Source organism: Taeniopygia guttata, chromosome 11 (assembly GCF_048771995.1).
Source record: "Taeniopygia guttata chromosome 11, bTaeGut7.mat, whole genome shotgun sequence".
NCBI classification, from domain to species: domain Eukaryota; kingdom Metazoa; phylum Chordata; class Aves; order Passeriformes; family Estrildidae; genus Taeniopygia; species Taeniopygia guttata.
Window position 1 is genome coordinate 3,470,655 of NC_133036.1, and position 18,393 is coordinate 3,489,047.

At 40.6% G+C, this 18,393-nt stretch overlaps 1 protein-coding gene across 3 annotated transcripts in view; it reads left to right on the plus strand.

Moving 5' to 3' along the window:
* The window catches only part of SMPD3 (sphingomyelin phosphodiesterase 3), a 103,999-nt gene that overhangs the window by 66,463 nt on the left and 19,143 nt on the right, over positions 1–18,393 (plus strand). For all 3 annotated transcript variants that reach the window (XM_072934480.1, XM_030282677.4, XM_072934481.1), the window contains 2 exons: positions 1,441–3,065; positions 14,865–14,940. In XM_072934480.1, the coding sequence (XP_072790581.1) occupies positions 1,734–3,065; positions 14,865–14,940 (1,408 nt within the window). In that variant the 5' untranslated portion in view covers positions 1,441–1,733. The remainder of the gene's footprint in view (positions 1–1,440; positions 3,066–14,864; positions 14,941–18,393) is intronic.

An 18,393-nucleotide genomic window follows, 5' to 3' on the forward strand; every position in this document is an offset into this window, starting at 1 on the left:
TTTTGTACTTCTGTGTCATGAGCTGTGGGAATTCTATTAGAATTCATGGAACAAAATGCATGGAATACAGTTATTGCCTCCTCACTTCAGCAGGCTGCCAGGGAGAAATGCAGCTGGCACCTGGTCAAAAATCCTTCTGATTTTGAAAGAAATTCTCCCTTTTTAAGGCAGAGGAAGTGTAGGAGTCACCACTGTGGCCTTGAACCATCATACAACCTTTAGTGTTTACAAAGAATCATGTTTTGCTGAAAGTTTTTAAAACAAACCACTTTGCTTCATGACATGTGCTGTGCAATCTTATCCCATGGAAAGATTTGTGATTGCATTAATTTTTCTTCCATTTTTACGAATACACAATAGTATGTTGGATCTACAGTAAGCATGAATTCCTTTTACACAGTATGTCTCCACAATCTGGATAATTGCTTTTGTGAAGCTGTTTTAGTTGGGTGTTTCATAGTTTGCTGGACAGCTTTATCTTGTAGATTTATCTTGTAGATTATTGATACTGCAGTCCATAATAGAACTGGCAAGAGTTGTATTGAATTGATTTTTTTTTTTTTTTTTTTTAACTTCAGCACCTCGCCAAGCAGGCATTGACTGCTCTATCTACAAAACTGTCCCTTCGTTTCGTGTTCCCCAGGGAGCGGTAACATCGTGTCATAATATGCTCAAGGAAACACCTACTGAAGACCTCATTAGGCAATTTTTTATGGATCCATTGTTCTTTTGTATTTTCTTCTGGTCTGTTATTTTAAAATAGTAAAAGTCAAATTGACCTTATATTCTACAACACTGCTACACCTTTTACCAGGAAGGCTGTCAGCCTGGAGGTTGGAATAGAAGGCTTGCAGTTTGTCCTCACTTCACAGATCCCAAACACATTCTGTCTACCCTTGGCACTGCTGTAAACAAGAATCTTTCTGGTCTGCTGAGTGATTATGTAAATAGGGCTTTTAAAAAGCATTTTAAGTACCCAGTAGAACAGAATAACTCCTTTAGAGTTCTTTCTTTTCTAATGGTAATGACATAATTGGATAGGTTTTAGGTTATTTTTTTCCTATCTGATGTGTAGGTGCCAGAGTCACTTTTTGAGCATTTTTACTGAAGGATCCTAAAAATCATCCAGGAAAACAAATCTGCCAGGCTCCCCCCTATTATCAACATTCCAAAATGCCTTTGGCACTGAGTAAATGCCAAGCATTTGTTATTTGGCACTTGACTTGTCCCTTATTTCCTTGAACTCAAACATATTGCATAAGATTGGTGAAGTTATGTTGAGATAATAATTGAAACCAAACAAAAAGACCCCAAATCCTCCCTTGATCCAACCATTCCAATTTCCATCTAAATACACTATATGCAATAAGTCCTTAATTGTTGTGAGAAAAACTCAATCTGTTTTAAACTTCCAATATTTTTTGTCTTTTGTTTCTGCAGGTTTCTGTTTTTCCTCTGGAGAGTTTCACTATGGCAGCTCCCAGTGAACAATGACAACCTTTGACAAATACAGATGCCAAAAAGCCAGACGAAAACAGTGGCCTTGTTTCATTTTTACTCCAACAGAGTGAAATGGTGCTTTTAAAGTTTTGTTATTGACTCACACTGGAAAAAAAACAACAATCTCCTGACCAGACCTTTTTTACCCCCAGCCCTCTCCCAGTGTTCTTATGGATGCTTGACACAGTGACATCATGTAGTAGGCCCTGAAGTGTTGTCATAACTGAGTTGCAATGGTTTTATACACTTCTCCATTTCCCAACAGCTTTCTGTCAGTTCTGCATTCCTTTTCCTGGGGCCTGATTTTCCCATGTTACTGGCTAGCAGACAGGCTCGTGGGCTCTTTTGTTCCAACCACCTATGAAAAACGTCAAAGAGCAGATGACCCATGCTATTTTCATGCACTCTGCATCATTATTACCACTCCCATCTACCTGGCACTCTTGGTGGCCTCTCTTCCTTTCGCTCTGATTGGCTTCTTGCTCTGGTCGCCGCTGCAGTCAGCCAGAAGGCCCTATATCTACTCCAGGCTGAAAGACAAGAACCACAGCAATGGAGCCACACTGCTCACTGAATGGAAGGCTGCAGGGAGTGGGAAAAGCTTCTGCTTTGGCAGTGCCAATGTTTGCCTGCTGCCCGATTCTCTGGCAAGATTCAATAACGTTTTCAATACACAGGCCAGGGCTAAAGAGATTGGCAGGAGGATCCGAAATGGGGCGAGCAGGCCACAGATTAAAATATACATAGATTCTCCTACCAACACATCCATCAGTGCAGCGAGTTTCAGCAGCCTGGTCTCCCCCCAGGCTGGAGATAACCGTACTGTTAATGCTGGCATCAAAAGGACAACATCAATGGAGTACAAAGGAGACAATTGTGGCTCAAACAACGGAGAGGAGAACAGAGAAGATAAAGGTGGAAGTGGAGAGCCACATGAGGGAGAAGAAAACACTTGCATTGTCCGCATCAATGGAGAGGAGAATGGCCACATGTCAGACACGGAAGTAGACAACGTCAACGGCCAGGCTCGTGCCAGTGGCCCAGCAGAGCCCCCACTGGAAGGTGATGCAGAGGTGTCAAAAACACCAAACCACAAACAAAAGGAAGGAGATTCTGGGAGTTTAGACAGCTGCTCTGCCTCACGAGAGTCCCTAGTCAAGGTCCGTGTTGGAGACGGTACAGTGGACCAAAGCACTGTCAACAACAAGCTCCTCTACAAAGCCTCAATCATGAAGAAGACTTCAGTGCGGAAAAAGAAACACACAGACGAGACCTTTGATCATGAGATCTCTGCTTTCTTCCCTGCCAACCTGGACTTTCTGTGCTTGCAGGAAGTGTTTGACAAAAGAGCTGCGGAGAAATTGAAAGAGCAGCTCCATCACTATTTTGAATACATCGTCTATGATGTTGGGGTCTACAGCTGCCATGGCTGCTGTAGCTTTAAGTTTGTGAACAGTGGTCTACTTTTTGCCAGCCGCTATCCTGTTATGGATGCTGCCTATCACTGTTACCCCAATGGAAGAGGAATGGACTCCTTGGCTTCCAAGGGAGCCTTGTTTCTCAAGGTAAGAGCCCTTTTGAAGCTGTAAGTATTGACTCTGTATATGTGGCAAGTTATAAAGTTACATTATTTTCTCACTTCTTTAGACCTCAACAGAGGCAAAATTAAGATTTAGATTTCCTGATATAACCCAATGGGTTATAGATACCATTTTTATGGGATTTGTAGCCTGAATTTTTGTTAAAATGATAAATGTGTCTGAAACAATGAGGGACTTTTGAGGGTAGAACTCAAGCATAATTTCAAAATTTGAAGTGATTTTCATGATATTTTAATTTCTTCCTTTACAGAAATCTCTGCAAGAAAATGCAAAAATTCTAAGCCTCATAACATGAGTACAGTACAATGAGCGTCACTGTTGGAAACCAGCTTGTGCTCGTTGTGTGTTTGTCTGGCAATCAAAAGACAATCAAATGTCTAAATGTCAGTATAATAAAGCTGAAAGAATTGCAGTGAAATGTATGGCTACTCTGCTCTCTTGCTTGCAAAAGATTAAGTTAGGAGAGATATGAAGAAGAATAAACGAGACAAACGTGCCTGGGACACTGGGGAGCACAGAGCTTTTTTGTGTTATTAACACAGTTTACATAAATTAACTAATGGTAGAGAGAACAGGAAGCCTGGGGTTGTATGTCTGTAAATAATGAGAAGCAGAAAGTCTGCATTTGCTTTTCCAAGACCTAATGACTGTTCATGCTTAACTCTTGGGAGTATCTGGCTGTGCTGTTTCTAACCTGGAAAGTGGGCTTTTCTAAGTTGTGATTAATCAAGAACCAAAATTTTTTTCCAGAGATCCAAGTCTGTAGATTCAAACCTAGAAAGATCTGAAAATGTCTGGAATACTGAATTTCAGATTTTGTGATTTAGTCACAGTTTGGAATGGGTTTCACTAACTAAATCCTGACCTTCTTTTCTAACATTGGCAAAGTACATCAGATGCTCAAATTATATGTACTTTCTAGTCACGAAACCTCAACAGAAGCCATTAACAACCATTAAGAATATAGATTGTGAATAAGGATCAGTGGGAGGCTTTGTACTCAATTTGTAGTTTTTAACCAAAGCAAAAATTTTTGCTACTATAACTTGTGTAAGAAAACCCCCAAATATTAGAATTTTGGTTCTGATAATAGTTCAGTATTTCATGTACAGTGATATAAACAAAAGCCAATCCCTATCTGAATACAGGTTTCCAAAAACTGGGTCCAAGCTCTCTGTGTTGCACTCCTGTGTGTTTATAAGCAGCAACAATTTATTTTTCATCACAAATTGCTGCAAGCAAAAAATAAACATAGATCTTGTGCAGTGTAAATATTTCTGGGGTCACAATGACTACCCTTGAACATATGCATATATTGGGGATTAAGAGATTAAAACCAATCTGTTTTTAACTGCCCATTGCTGAGTCATTGATTTGCCACCCTGCTAGGCAAGCTGCAATGTCTCCATTTCTTTTGCAGAAAATTAAGCCTCTTTTCAAGATTCCACTGGGAAGATGAACTTAATTATGGATCCAAGTTGTTAAATAATGTTACAGTTGAGCAGGGAATAGAGGCCAATTATGATAACGTTCCAAAGATGGCTCCATTCTTTGAATATGACAGAGTTCTGCCCAGCCATAAGACTGTTTTTCCTCCTGTCCGTGTCATTCTGATATACTATTTTTCATACCTAAAATATTTTTAATTCTGAGTTAAGCCTATCTTAACATGAATTTCCTTTCTCTCTTAATTGTACATTAAATGACCAATTGTACATAGGTCATTTCTTTGATGATAGCAACAACATAGAGTAGGAATAATTATTTAATTTTGTCTTTGAAATAAAGTAGGTTTAGAGGCTGTTTTTCTTGATGTGGTGCTTAGTCAGCAACTGGGTGGGTGTGGACTCCAGAGACAAAAACTTCATGCAGAGAGTAAAAGCCTGGCTGTTTTTGAAGTCAGCAGGAATCAGTGCAGTAACTTGAAACCTTGAGCTGTTCATGGGGCAGCAGGAAGCTGCCAGGGGTGTCGGAGCTCTGGGGGCAGGTGCTGTTCTGGCCAGCACTCTGCCATCCCAAGGGACAGCTCATCTCCCTGCTACCATGTGGGCCTTTTACTGGCCCTTACAGAATTTTCAATGTCCATAATACCAGCCAGTCCTACACAGAGTTTCTCTGGTTTTAAAGAAAGAGACCTTGCAGAACAGGAGTGTCCCAGCTGCTTCCCACCCCATAGGGTGAGCAGGAGTTGAGCCTCTGTCCTATGCAAACCCTGGGGGTTTAAGTTCCTGACTCCTGTTGAATGCAGTATTCCTATTTCTGAAGTAGAAAAGGCATCAATTGAGTTTTATTTTGGAAAGATACTTGTGAAGACTGTTGCCCTTGCACAGCTTCCATCTCTGAGCAAAGGAGCAGTTGGTCTCTGTGCTGGTTGAAAGCCAAAAGTTGTGTAAAGGAGTTGAGAGGAGAAGGCTCATATGTTTTGAAAATATGGATAAAGCCAGTTAATATTTCCACTCATGGGGAGGATGAAACCTTTATTCCAATTATTCTGAACCTTAAGAAACACCCAACATCTAAATTCAGAAGAACATTCAGAGAAAGAATCAAATTATTTTTTAGTAAGTACAATTGTCTCCTTACTACAAATAGAACTGTTAGGGAGATAAATTAAAGGTCTCAGAACTAAATATTTAAAGAAAGTTGAAATAATTTGAAAATTACAAAACTGCTTTGGGGGACTCTGACACAAACCAGGTCCCTACTGCCCTGGTACAAGTGTTTTGCACATTTTTTTCATTTTAGAACGGGTTCTGTTTCCAGTGAATAAGAAATGATTTTCCATTGCCCTTGTCTTCCCTGCCCTGTCTTCACTATCTAGAGTGTAAAGTTCAGGTAGTGATTTGGAAGGATTTGAGAGATTTGCTTAGTCATACAAAATTATTTTACCTGAGAGACTTACAGAGCTCAAGGATTATTATTAGTAGCTGTAATAACAATCAGCTCTTACCTACTGCTTTTCATTCCTACATCTCAGGGTGCATAATGAAGAAAGGTCAATATCTGCTTAATAGAAGGAGAAACTAAAGTACAGAAAGGTAAAGTGATTTGATTGTGGCTTAACACCTAGGGTGTCATAACAAAGGAGCCAAGTTGGAAGTAAATTACAGAGGCTTTTAGAACAGTTTCATGCTACCTAACAGCTATCTGGAGACTCATGCAAAGGAAGTCTGCCTCTGTTCTTCTCCTAAGGATGTCTGCCACAAAAGGTAGACATCAACATACTGCTGGCATTTTCCTGACAGAGATCAGGCTGGTTTTTCCATCTGTAGAGGCTGGTTCTTTCCAGGTCAGATGAAGACATGAGGATGACGTAGTTGTGAGGAGCCATTGTGTGAAGTCCATTTTCTGCAAAGAGAAATAATTTGCATTTGGCACTTGGAGCTCTTCAAACTCTACCAGTGCTTTTTGCCTCTAATCTGAGAGTCTTACTGGGATGTAAGAAAAACATGATCACAGAAAAAAATAGCATATATGAAGGGGGGAAATGTCACACCCAAGAGACGGTTTCATGTCTGAAGTGTTAAACCATTGTTCCTAGTTGCCACCAAAGACTCAGAGGAGAAGTTAGCAAATACATAAATCAGCCAATCCATTTTCATACTTTGACAGTCTGGGCCCTTGGGAGATGCTGCCGAGACTCTCTGTTCTAGCGTGGCATTTCACATTAATTTAAAATGCCAAAGAGAAGAGTCACTTTGGAGGTTTTATAACTTCCATTGTCTCTGCTGCTGCTCAGCTGCAGACAGAGGTGGGCAGTGGGCCTGGCACAGCCCCTGTGCTGGTGACTGGCACTGAAAAGCTTGGACAGGTCTGTCTGGAGCGTGGTGCAGACTGCAGGGCTCTCAACTCCTCTGCAGCTGCAGCTTTGGCACACACATGATGCTAATGCACTGTGGTTTTGATGGATTTAAAGGGAGCTATAAATATTATGCAATCTTTTCATAAACTGGGTGTTGATTTTATAAATCAGCATTGTCAAATCAAGTTTAAAAGGTGTCAATGAGTGCTGAGTGGAAATTGTGTGATGCATCACCTGTCTGTAATTTACTAGATGGTTTTAAAATGTCAACATCCCTTTTTAGCCAGAGGATCTAGTGTGGAGCTTTGGTTACCCTGTGCCAGGGATGCTGTGTAGGTTTTGGACAGTAGTGCAATAAAACTGGAAAACATCCTTAACTTGACCTGGTGAGTTTGTCCATATTTTTCCAGTGTAGCAATCTAATAAAGACTCACTTTTTCTGACAAATTTCACCTTTCTTATCCTTAAATTTTAATAGTTGTACCAGTAATGTAAATCTAAGCTATCCAAGAGATGTAGATGCCCAGTCAGAGTAGGGAGGTGAGTGAAAGGGGCATCATTTCCAAAATGGCTGTTGACTGAGAGAGAGGTTTTGGAGGCTTCTTCCTCCCAATGGGACTGGGAGATACAGAATTATGGTGTGTAGAAAGCTGTGCTTCCTACTGTTCCTAGTAGGAAACTATTCTGGGCTTTGGCATCTGCCAAAAGAGTCAAATTTAGCAAAAATAAGAATTCTAAGTTAAAACAGAGTATGTGAGCATAATGCAAAACTGCAGTCTGATGTGGGAAGTTTGAACAGTTAATTGTATTCTTCAAAATCAAAAGGAAAAATAATGTCTTGTGGATTTTGCTAGATTTCTGGAAGAAATTGTGCTTAATTAATATTAATTCCTAAGGTTATTAACAGATTTACTTTTCAAATTCTCTGAAAATGAAGGCTGTTCTCAGGGAGTACAGTAATTGTGCAGAGAACATGTTATTATTCATTGCTTAAAGGAAACCTAGCAACCTTTGCTCTGTGTGCAAAGCTTAACTTGTTTTCAAAAGAGCTGATATGGTGGTAACAGATGGTAGAAGGAGCAGCAGCTCTGATTGCAAAACTGTTTTGAAGTACATTTTTTACTGTTTTCTCCTCTCAAGGAGCCTGCTTTGTGTGAGAAAATGAGGGTTCCCTGAACTCACCTCTGTGATTCTCCTTTTTGATGTTTCTGATACAGATTTCACTTGGGTAATTTAAGCTGCCTTTGCTGTCCCAAGCCAGTCCCTGTGAGCTGTGCCTGGAGCAAAGGGGCAGCTGCTGCAGCTCCACACTGGGTTGAAGGGAAGATTTTGGACCTCAGGATTGCACACAAAAGGGGAATGGCTCCTTTCTGACCCCAGTAAAAGAACACCTACAGTTTCCAGTGGTTAGATTTTCTTGTCCTTGATCAGCAGTCCAGTACCTACAGTTATCCCAAGATGTATAAAAGAAATGTCTAGTGCTGCTCATGAATTTGTTTAGATGACTCTAAAGCTGTGCCATTTAAGGCAGGAGGGTAACCTAAACATTTTCCACATGCTGAGTTTCTGCTGTAAAATGTTAATGCAGGAATTGGATGGAGTCCAATAAACTGAGACTTTAAAAAAAAAGACCAAAAAAAAAAAAAAAAAGACTCTACCATGGTACTGTACCATGTTCCTTTACTTTGATATAATTAATGTTATTAATAATGATCCTTTTCCCATTCATTAATGGGGATAAATAAAAACTGTTGTGCAGAATGAAATACAGATTTGAGAAAATGTGAGTTGTGGGCTTTCTCCTCTTCAGAAGAGGAAGTGCCCTTCATTTGTGGCACCAATTTACAGCCACTTTCCCTCATATGTATGTTTAATGAAGCTTTGCCAAATAACAAATTCTCTGAGTCCATGGAACAGTAATTGTTGCACATGGTAGGTGGGAAAAAATGGGATTCTGAAATAATCAAGTGCAAATGTAGCTAGAAAGAATTGCAGAGCACCACACAGTTTTGAGCTGACTTCTATAAATATTAAACTTCTTTAATATATTTTAAAAACATGTTTATTATAATAAATTAGGTATTTAACTTATTTATCTTCTTTAGAAGCTTCTACGTATTTCTGAAGGCAAAAGGCAGAGCTGTTAAAGGATGGAAAATAAGATAGATATTTTTGCACCATGTCTAAGCCAACCAAAAATACATCTTTCTTGGGAGCTATGACTAATCTAAGTCATCTCTGCGGGACAGGAGTGTTTGAAGTGGGAATGGGAGTAGCTGCAATTTCTCCTTGGCATCTTCTCTTAACAGTAACAGGAATGAGGACTGGGACAGTTTTGCTGTTCTAGTTAGATTCTTAATGCTGCCTCTCCTGCTTGTATTGGAAATTTGCTGAAATGGGAAAAAAAGTCCAGGAGTGGTTGATATGATTTGAAAGATTACAGAAATGTTGTACTGGAGGGAAAACAAATTGTGTTTTCCATTTCTTTCTTTTCCCTTCCTCACTGTTAGCTCATTATAATTGCATTGGATTACATAATGACATCCACACTGCAGTGGAACAGGGAGGCACAGAGCACATCTCAGGGCACCAACCCCTCAGTGTGTGTGGAAATGCCACTCCCTGTGCATGTACACCTGCTTTATTGTGGCAATTCTGCTGAATCTCAGGCTCTTTTTAAGGGAGCTTCCCTTGAACTTAAACAATATTGGCTACATATGGTAAAATGAATATTTCTGTGGGAGTAAGTCACTGGCACATCGACTGTAAATTCTGTTTCTATGCCCTGCACTTACTCTCTGTCTGAGGTGTTTTATTTCCAGCACAAAGAGATACTCAAGGCCCCTGTGCAGATGATGTTTCTTTACAAATGCCATGTTCATACTTATGTTTTTAGGGAGAGAAGTTTTTTCCCTCCCCAGCGCATGCAGGTTCTTTCAGCCTGGTTTGTTTTTCTTCATAATATGTCCATCATTAGTGTGGTTCCTGCCATGACTGTGAATTCATTTCCTGTAGAGTTCTGTACTTTGGTGACTTATCCTCTTCGGAAGAGCAATGCAGGGAGCAGTACTATGGCTACATTTATTTCAGTAGCAAAATTGACACCTCCATGGTCACCTAAGTGGATGAAATGGAAGGTTTTGCTCATTTACAGCCCAAGATGTGATTAAACTACACTGGTTGAGGCTGGAGCTGGGCTGTGGAGATCCCAACTTACCTGAAGAAGTCTCAGTGTAACAGGCAGGTTATTTACCTTTCCCAGACTTTGTGAAGAACTTTTTCCATGAGTATGCCAAAATTTTAGCTCTTGTCTGGTTTGCATACCAGGATTTGCTCCCCCTGAAGGGAGAGGCAATCACATATGCTTGGACTTGTATGTAAATAACTCGTTTGTTTTGGAGGGTACACATTTAAGAAACTATTTTATTTTTGAATGGCTCCCTCCTGGCAATGTGAAACTTCTAGAAAATGTCACTAAAGATTCAATTCTCCTCATAACAAACGTTTTGCATTTATGTACATATTATCGGTCAGTATTTGAGACTCGAGATTGGTTCTTTAATCAAGTGAAATTTCTCATGCACAATTCAAATTTTTAATTAAAGAGCATTTCCTTCAAAACATTTGATGATTTACCAACACAGCAATGACTTGTCTGAAGCTGTTTTTCAAGGTGGTAAAGAAAAGTCCCAGTACTGAAGTAGCATTCTCATGGGTTTTGTTTAAGTCGTTGTTGATGCTTTTCTTGACATCCAGATGTGGTGGAATTGTTTTGCACTCCTGGAACAGATGTGTGTAAATATAAACTCTTAAGAGACAAGGTATTTATCAAGTTTGCAGCTTTGTATACTTACTGTGCTAGCATATGGGAAACATGAGATGTGCAAGATTTTCCAGTTAGCCCAGGAAATTCCCATGATAGTAAGCAGTGTGATTAAATTTCAAGTTATTTTCCCTTGCTGTAGCTCTAAAATTTCAGTTCTTGCTACTCATTAGGTTTTTTCCCCGTCAACAAGAATCTTTCTGCCATAACCTTGTTGCCTTGATTTCTTTCATGAGCCATTTATTACCTGATATCAGTCTCAGTGGAGGGCAGACCACTCCTCAGTCATGTAGGACAAGAATTTGCTAAACAGTTCTAGGAATATTCCCAGTCTTGCACAGTACAGTCCCAGCGTGGTGTCTCCAACAGATTGCATTAGTGTGCTGTGGCATTGAGATGAAATCTTTTAATAAAATATACTTGATGTCAAGTACTTTTGAGTGCTCGACACAGCCAGTACTTGGAAAACAAAAATTCAGAGCGGTCAGTTTTGCACTTACTTATTTCATTTGCAGGTAGGGGACAAATATAAATATGCAGCAGCAGAAAATGGCATTTGGATTCCAAACACGTCCTTAGTAGGATTTCCCCCTTAAGGGAAAAATTCTCTTTCCCATCTATAACGAGCTTTTTATGCCCCCCTCCAAAAAGCAAGCAAAATGTAATGGTCAGCGGTGTAATAGGGATCTGAATCCACTCTTAGCTTCTCAGTGGTTGACTAATTTGATTATTGCAAATCTAGTGAGAATTTGAATAAATTTTGCATATATCAGCATAATTGTGAAAAAGGCTAATGTTTTATATGGAAATTATATAACTGGACACTTTATTAAACCACAAATAGGTTCTGTCAGTTTTAATTTTACCTCTAGATTTTATCACATACCTTTTTTCTCCTGTGATAATTTAAAAATAAATATTTTAAAACATTGAGACTTTATAGTTAGACATTTTCTTCCTGTACATTTCCACACACAAACAGGAATGGTTCATGGCACAACCAAGACTGTATGATGGATTTTAGAAAGCAGTGCCTGAAGTAGGTCCCTGCAGAAGAATGATTCAATAAATGTGTTATTGACACACAGCTACTAATGTAGAGCAGCTGAGGTGAGGTAAAGTCAGGCTTATGGTGACAGAGCCACTCTGGCTTATTTGTTTCCATATCTTTTCTTTGTAAATGTGACTGTAAATGTTTCTTCTGTGTCAAGCAGCTAAAATGATATTTTTGTAGTGCTGACCTGGTGTGGTGGAAGCAGAGCCTTCCTGCCAAGGTCCACGTTGGAGGCTGAGCTGAAGGCTCAGCCTTGTCCTCCTGCCACGTCGCTGCCCCAGCCGAGTCAGCACCATCCAACACAGCCTGGAAAATGCAACAGCTGAAATAGCTCCTTGGCCACACAAAAGAATGTTTTCATGTAGAATTATAGGGCGCGTATTATTTCAGAGGTCAAGTAGGTTTCCTGTCTGCACAACCCACAGTCCTTGTCCATCTGTGAAATACCAAATTAGACTGAATAAACAGACTTTTCTTACTATTTTATTTCAGATTGTATTTAATACAGCAATGCCTCTACAGTAGCTGGGAACTGACTAGGAGGATGCAAGGGTATTTATTTACTCTTCTAATAGTTGTCACAAATATTTGCCTCCATTATGATTATACACCAAATATACTCAGTTTAGTGGTTGCCATCACTACTGTCTCTCAAAAGAAACTACAAGCCCCTGAACGTTAAAAAAGCTGGAGGAAATGTGAAATCTGGGAGACGAGCTGCTTTGGATGCACTTCCATGCTGGCACTTTCCAAGGAAATTCTAATTATGTTAATGTCTTCAGCTCTTGCTTTTGAGCTTTATTTTTTAATTAGCAGGGTGTTTATGAAAGCCTCTCTGCTTCCCCTATGTGTGTCCAGCAGAGCCCTGGGGCACCCTCCCCGTGGGCTTTTGCTGTGCTCAGCCCCTCCCCACAGCACAGCCAGGCTTCATCCTGGGCCATTTCTTACAATCCTTTGAGAGCAAAAGATCCTGAGTCCATCTCAGCACAGATCTGAGCACACAGGCACACTGAGCAACACACATTTATTCATGATTAATGGAAATTAGTATGATCCAATGCACAAGTTGGTTGTGTACAGGGCCTTGTCAGGCACTCCATTAAGGCTGCACAGGAAATTCTAAAGCCAGTTTGAGCTGACTCTTTCTATCAATTAGGCTATAATTTATGTTTGGATGTTCAGCTTTTACAATTAAAATTTTTCTGCTTTTTGAATAAAAACACTGGAATGATTTTTAGTCAATAAGGGGATTGATTAGAAGGAGCACATTCCTGCTCTAAGGCAGAACACTTTATGTGCAGTATTCTCATTCCAGAGTGGTGATGTTGAAAGTTGTGTGACATCCACACTTGAAGTCCTCTGCTGCAGGAAACACTGCACATCTGCAAACAAGTGGAGACTTTTTATAGTTTAGGGGGTTTTTAATAGTGTTGAAGAGAAATCCTGATTTTGAATTACTAAGTTGGGAAGATATGGTTAATTCACATGCCTGTCCTAGACAGCAAAGGAAATAAACTGTTTTCCAGTTTTCTACTGGAAGGGCTTATGTTGCATGAAAAGTTGGAAAGCTCCTTGTGCTTCAGCAGTGACACTGAGCTGTTCAGGCAGGAGGGAGAGGTGTGTGCAGTGCAGCTCCTGCAGCAGTCCCTGCCAGCACAGCTGCCCATCCTCTGAGACTCTGCAGTCCTGGGGGCTCAGGAGAATCTCCTCCTCTGGGGGTGGAGGCTCCAGTGATCGCCTGTGTTTGCCTTGGCTGCCTCTGCCTCCCTGAAGCAGCTTAGCTAAATGGGAACAGCAATAAGAACACCATCAGTATCCATTTGTAAAACTGTCTAAAAAAGGACCGAACAGACTGAGGCAGAATAATACCAGTTGTTTATTACCTACTCCCCTGGCTGGCACAAACCCTCAAAGCTAACAAGGCATTGTTAAGTACAAATGACTTCTAAATTCACTTACTGCAAAGCTGCCTTTTCAGTTATAAAATATATCAGCTAGTTCTCGAATAGTTGAAAAACAAGAAAACCAACCAAGCTGACAAAATTGTGTCCATATGAAATGGAGCTCTGCTTGTTATTTAGAAGTGTCAGATAAAATCTGAGCCTAGCTTTGTGAAGCAGAGTCACCTGTGATGGTGTTTTCTGAGCCCTGGGTACAACTTTCCTCTGTGGGCATTTTCTTTTATTCATACAGTGTTGCCACATAAACTGTCAACGAGAAAACCATAGACTCAAACTAGTTTCTTGCTATAATCAAAAACTTATCCACTTATGACTGGGAATTCTGATTTGAAGCTAAGTCTTGAACTGCCAAAATTCTCAATATAGTTGAAAACCTAAACCAGAACTTGATTTTGAGTTGCTTGTGTGTCTACCTGCAAGTACATTTTTAAAGGATTGTAGCTTAAGATATAGATGAAGAATTATATTACATTCCAGCTTCCCTAGAAGCCCTTCCTCTTCTGTGTGTAAGAACAGGATTCCACACAGTGTTTTTTGTCTGCTTGACAGGCATGGGGCTGCTGCTGTGAGCTGGAGGATGCAAACACTGCTGAGGCACACCAAGGCCTCCAACACCTTTGCAGAAGAATGTAAAAAAATCCATCAAAATCCAAAACTTACTGTGGAATGGAGAAAACATGATAAAACCCAATATTTATTTAATATTTTATCCTTTTCCTTGGCATTTTTCCTTTTACTTTCTAGTCATACACAGGTAGCAAGAACCAGGCTGCTGGTAATACTGGCTTAAAAGGCACTTGAGTGCTGGGCCTGAATTGTACACAGGAATGAAAACTGGGACAGGGAACCAGTGGGACTGCAAAAACAGGAGAAAGTAACATTTTTTGATGTGTTGTGAAACAAAATCAAAACACTGAACATGGTGATGTGCAAAGGGTCAGTGTGCTCCCTGGCCACAAGCCCCACTAAGATCAGTAAGTCTCAGTGTTTGTCTCTGGCAGTTTTTTCTGGTTTCAAATTAGAGTTGTCTGGAAAGAATGGTAAAAGAGGCTGCACAGATGGGCTTGGAAGTAGAGTTATATGAGCTCTTCTATTAATCACCTTTTTATTTCTTCCCTTCCAGGTGCAAGTGGGAAGTACACCTCAGGACCAAAGAATTGTGGGATACATTTCCTGCACTCACTTGCAAGCTATTGCAGGTACTGTCCTAAGATTTATATCTTTGTCACTATTTTCAGGCCTGTGGTGGTAATTTTGTGCACAAGAGCAATAGTGCAAAGAAGTGTGGACAAGTATTCCCAACCCATCACATCTTCAGTCTCAGAGTAATTATTATGGGACACGAAGAAAAACTATCCCTTGGGAGCTTCTCTTTGCTCCCTCTTAACCAAATACTGCTATTTTAGAAATACATTACTATCATTGTTACTCAACAGCATTTAACAACCCATACTGTGAGGATCAGCATACAAACAAAAATTGCTTTGTACATAATCAGAAGTTACATGGTGGGACAGCAGTTCTAGTTGCTGATTTCTGGTGGAAAAAGCCAACATTCTCTGGCTTTTGACCTTCAAACTTCATCCATAAGTGACTAGCAAGTTAATATAATCAGTGGAAAATTCTCTTGGTCGTATGTTTAAAAGCAGCTCTGAACATAAGAGTAGGTGTAGTTATAAAAACCAAATTTACAGACCTTTACTTTGAGTATGATCAGCATTTTATTTAGCCAGAGTGTTGGGTACCCTTCCTTCACTGAACATCCTTGTGCTGCAGGGAGCAGGACAGCCCTGCCAGGGGGCTGCTGCAGCCAGGGCTGCAAACCCGTGTGCCGAGCGCTGGGGCTGCTCTGCCTCCATCCCTGCCTCAGCCACGCGGAACAAAACTGACAGTCCCTCGAGCCCATTAGAGACACTGCATGCTCCTAAAAAAGATTAATGAATTTTTCAGCTACTTTTTAACAATGTAACATCCTTCTCTGCTTTTCTATTTTTAACTTACGTTAATGTACTGTGAGATCTGAGATTTATTGCTGTTCTAGTTTAGTTTAGTTTTTTGGGTTTTGTTTCTAGTTTTCAGTCCTTTTTTTTTTTACTACCTAGTCCTGTATTATCAGTTAGTTCTTGATAACAACATTGTGAAGTCCCTAAAATATTAAAGAGGAAGAGGGGGGAGGGAAGACGAAAGGGGAAGTAATGTTCTACTTTCAAAGTCAACCTAAAGTTTGTTCAAGGGTAAAACACAACCTTTTATTTTCCTGCTTTGTAGTTTTAGGCTTATCTGGTCCAAACTACATTCAACTAGAGCAGGCAATGATTTAAGAGTCTGTCTTTAGATATATCGTAATTGTTTATGTAATGAAATGGAAAACTAAAGTTCGTAAGTTCGGCAGAGCTGAGCTTTCTCATTTGCATCATTTGATTCACAACATTCATGCATTAAACAAATTATCCAAAACCCCAGTTTAACGATGTAAAGATGTGTATCTATAAAAACAAGCAGTGTTTAAAAGGTCAGCCATTTAAATCATCTTGTCACACGTGGCTGAGTGCAACCTGGTTTCCCTTCTAGGATACGTAAACTTACACTTGACAGTTCTGATATTTACATAAGTATAAAGTGAAATGATCCAACTGCTTATGATCAGGGGCCAGCTACTAATGCTTTTCTCAAGGTATGTGCTGGCTCAACTCTGCTCTGAGCAATTAATATTTGCTCAGACCTGGCCCTCAACTTTTTCAAGAAACTTTAGAATTAGATGTAGCTTTTCCTCTCAGGTCTCTGCCTGGTACTGGTTGCTGCTATGAAGAAGCTCTTTATTTCCATTGTGGAAATAGTTGCATTTCAGTGACAAATGAAAGGATCCTTTAATGAGATTTGATGTAATTATTTTGCAGGGCTGTTAATTTTACATGGCTCTTTTATGTCTGTTGATTAGTCAGTGATTAATGTTCTGGACAGGTTTTGCTGCCTTGAATCCACCCACATCCTGAGACCGGCTCTCAGACACCCCACCAAGCCATCAGTACAGAGCTAGCCTCAAGCTACTCCACCCCAAATGAAGTGATGTAGCCTGCTGGATGCTATCTCATGACCTGCTCACATCCCTGTTCTGCATTCAGTGTGAATGTAGCCATTGGCAGCCCTGGGAGCCCAGACTTCTCTAGCCCCTGTTTCAGGCTCCCAAGCCTACACAGAGCTGAAGCAGAACTGAGAAAGCTCTCTCAGTCTTTGAAACTGTGGTGGTGCAATTAGGAGTAGCTCCAGTGCTGAGCATCCTTAGGCAGTGATCCCAGAGCTGTTGCTGCAGTAGCAGAGCCTGTGTGTGCCCAGCAGGGCAGCCTGTCCTTCCCCCCTCTCTCCTTCCCCTCCTCTCAGCTCTGCTACCCCAGCTGCTGTCGGCTGTGCTGTGCTTGGCTGGGGACCTGACCCCACTGAGAAGGAGCCCAGCAGAATAAAAGGGGACTTTGGGTTTTGTTCTTACTTTGGTTTATTTTATTTCCTCAGTCTACCCTGGATTGTGTTACAAGTGCAGGGGTCTGCACACAGTCAGGTGTGACACAGCCTCTCACAGTGAACTGAAACCTTTGGTTTGTGACTTGGAAGATATTTTTCCTTGTGATTAGGCTTTACATCCTACACTTTGCAAGTTTTTTTTTGCTTTCCTCCCCAGGTTCCCTGCCAATATATCCCATGCTGCACTGCCTCCCCTAGATCTTTTAATTTCCTGTGACTAGGCCTGTATGTGCTTTGTGCCACAGCCATAGTGCTCCTTCCAATGCCTTTCAGAATAGGATAGAGCAGTCAGTGTATAATTCTTTCCTGAGTTCTAACTGAAGCCAGGGTCTCACTCAAGGGTTTCCAAAGTGAATGGAAAGGGCAAGTATGATTATTCTACAATGAAGAAAGGTGAAGTATTTATTTATGCTGGCTGAAGTTTCCCATATTACCCTTTCATCCTTCTACAAAATTTGAAGCTGAAAGGAGCTTTCAGAGAATTCAGAAATGCTGGCTGCAGGAACCCATCATGACACAATTATGTGCATTTTTCCAGGCCAGTTACTGAAGAAAAGAGTGCAGAGCAATTAGCACAAATCTGTATTCTTTGGCTAATCCCTGGTGGCAGTCAGATCACTGATTCTATCTGAATGTTTAAGAAGTTGAACCTTTGCTGGGAGTTACTACCTAGTTCTCTTCTGTTAGTATTTATTGAACTGTTTGTTTCCCTGAGTGTGCTGGATGCAACTTTGGCTTCTCTTCTACTTGGGTGCCTTGATGAGTTCGCTTATCTTCATCTCCAAAGTTTTTGATCATTGGGAGCTGCTGGGACTGGGACCTGAGTAGTGACTTTTGCATGTGGATACAGGCAGTACCTGCTGAGAGCTGCTGTGAGCTGGATAATATAAATCTCAGAAAACAATTACATTCAAGTCATTCATTAGAGAGATTCATTAGTGAGATCCCATCTTGTGTCCTGGAAGTGTGGCTGGCTGTGTGCCCCTGCTCCCAGCCGTGCCCTGAAGAGCAATTACTTCTATGACCTCTAGTGGGGATAGTCAGGGATGCTGGGCTGTCACAAGTCCACACTTGGCTAAAGACAGATGGAAGTGATGTTCCCAGAGCTCCAGTGTTTACCTGTGAGCCCTGAGGTT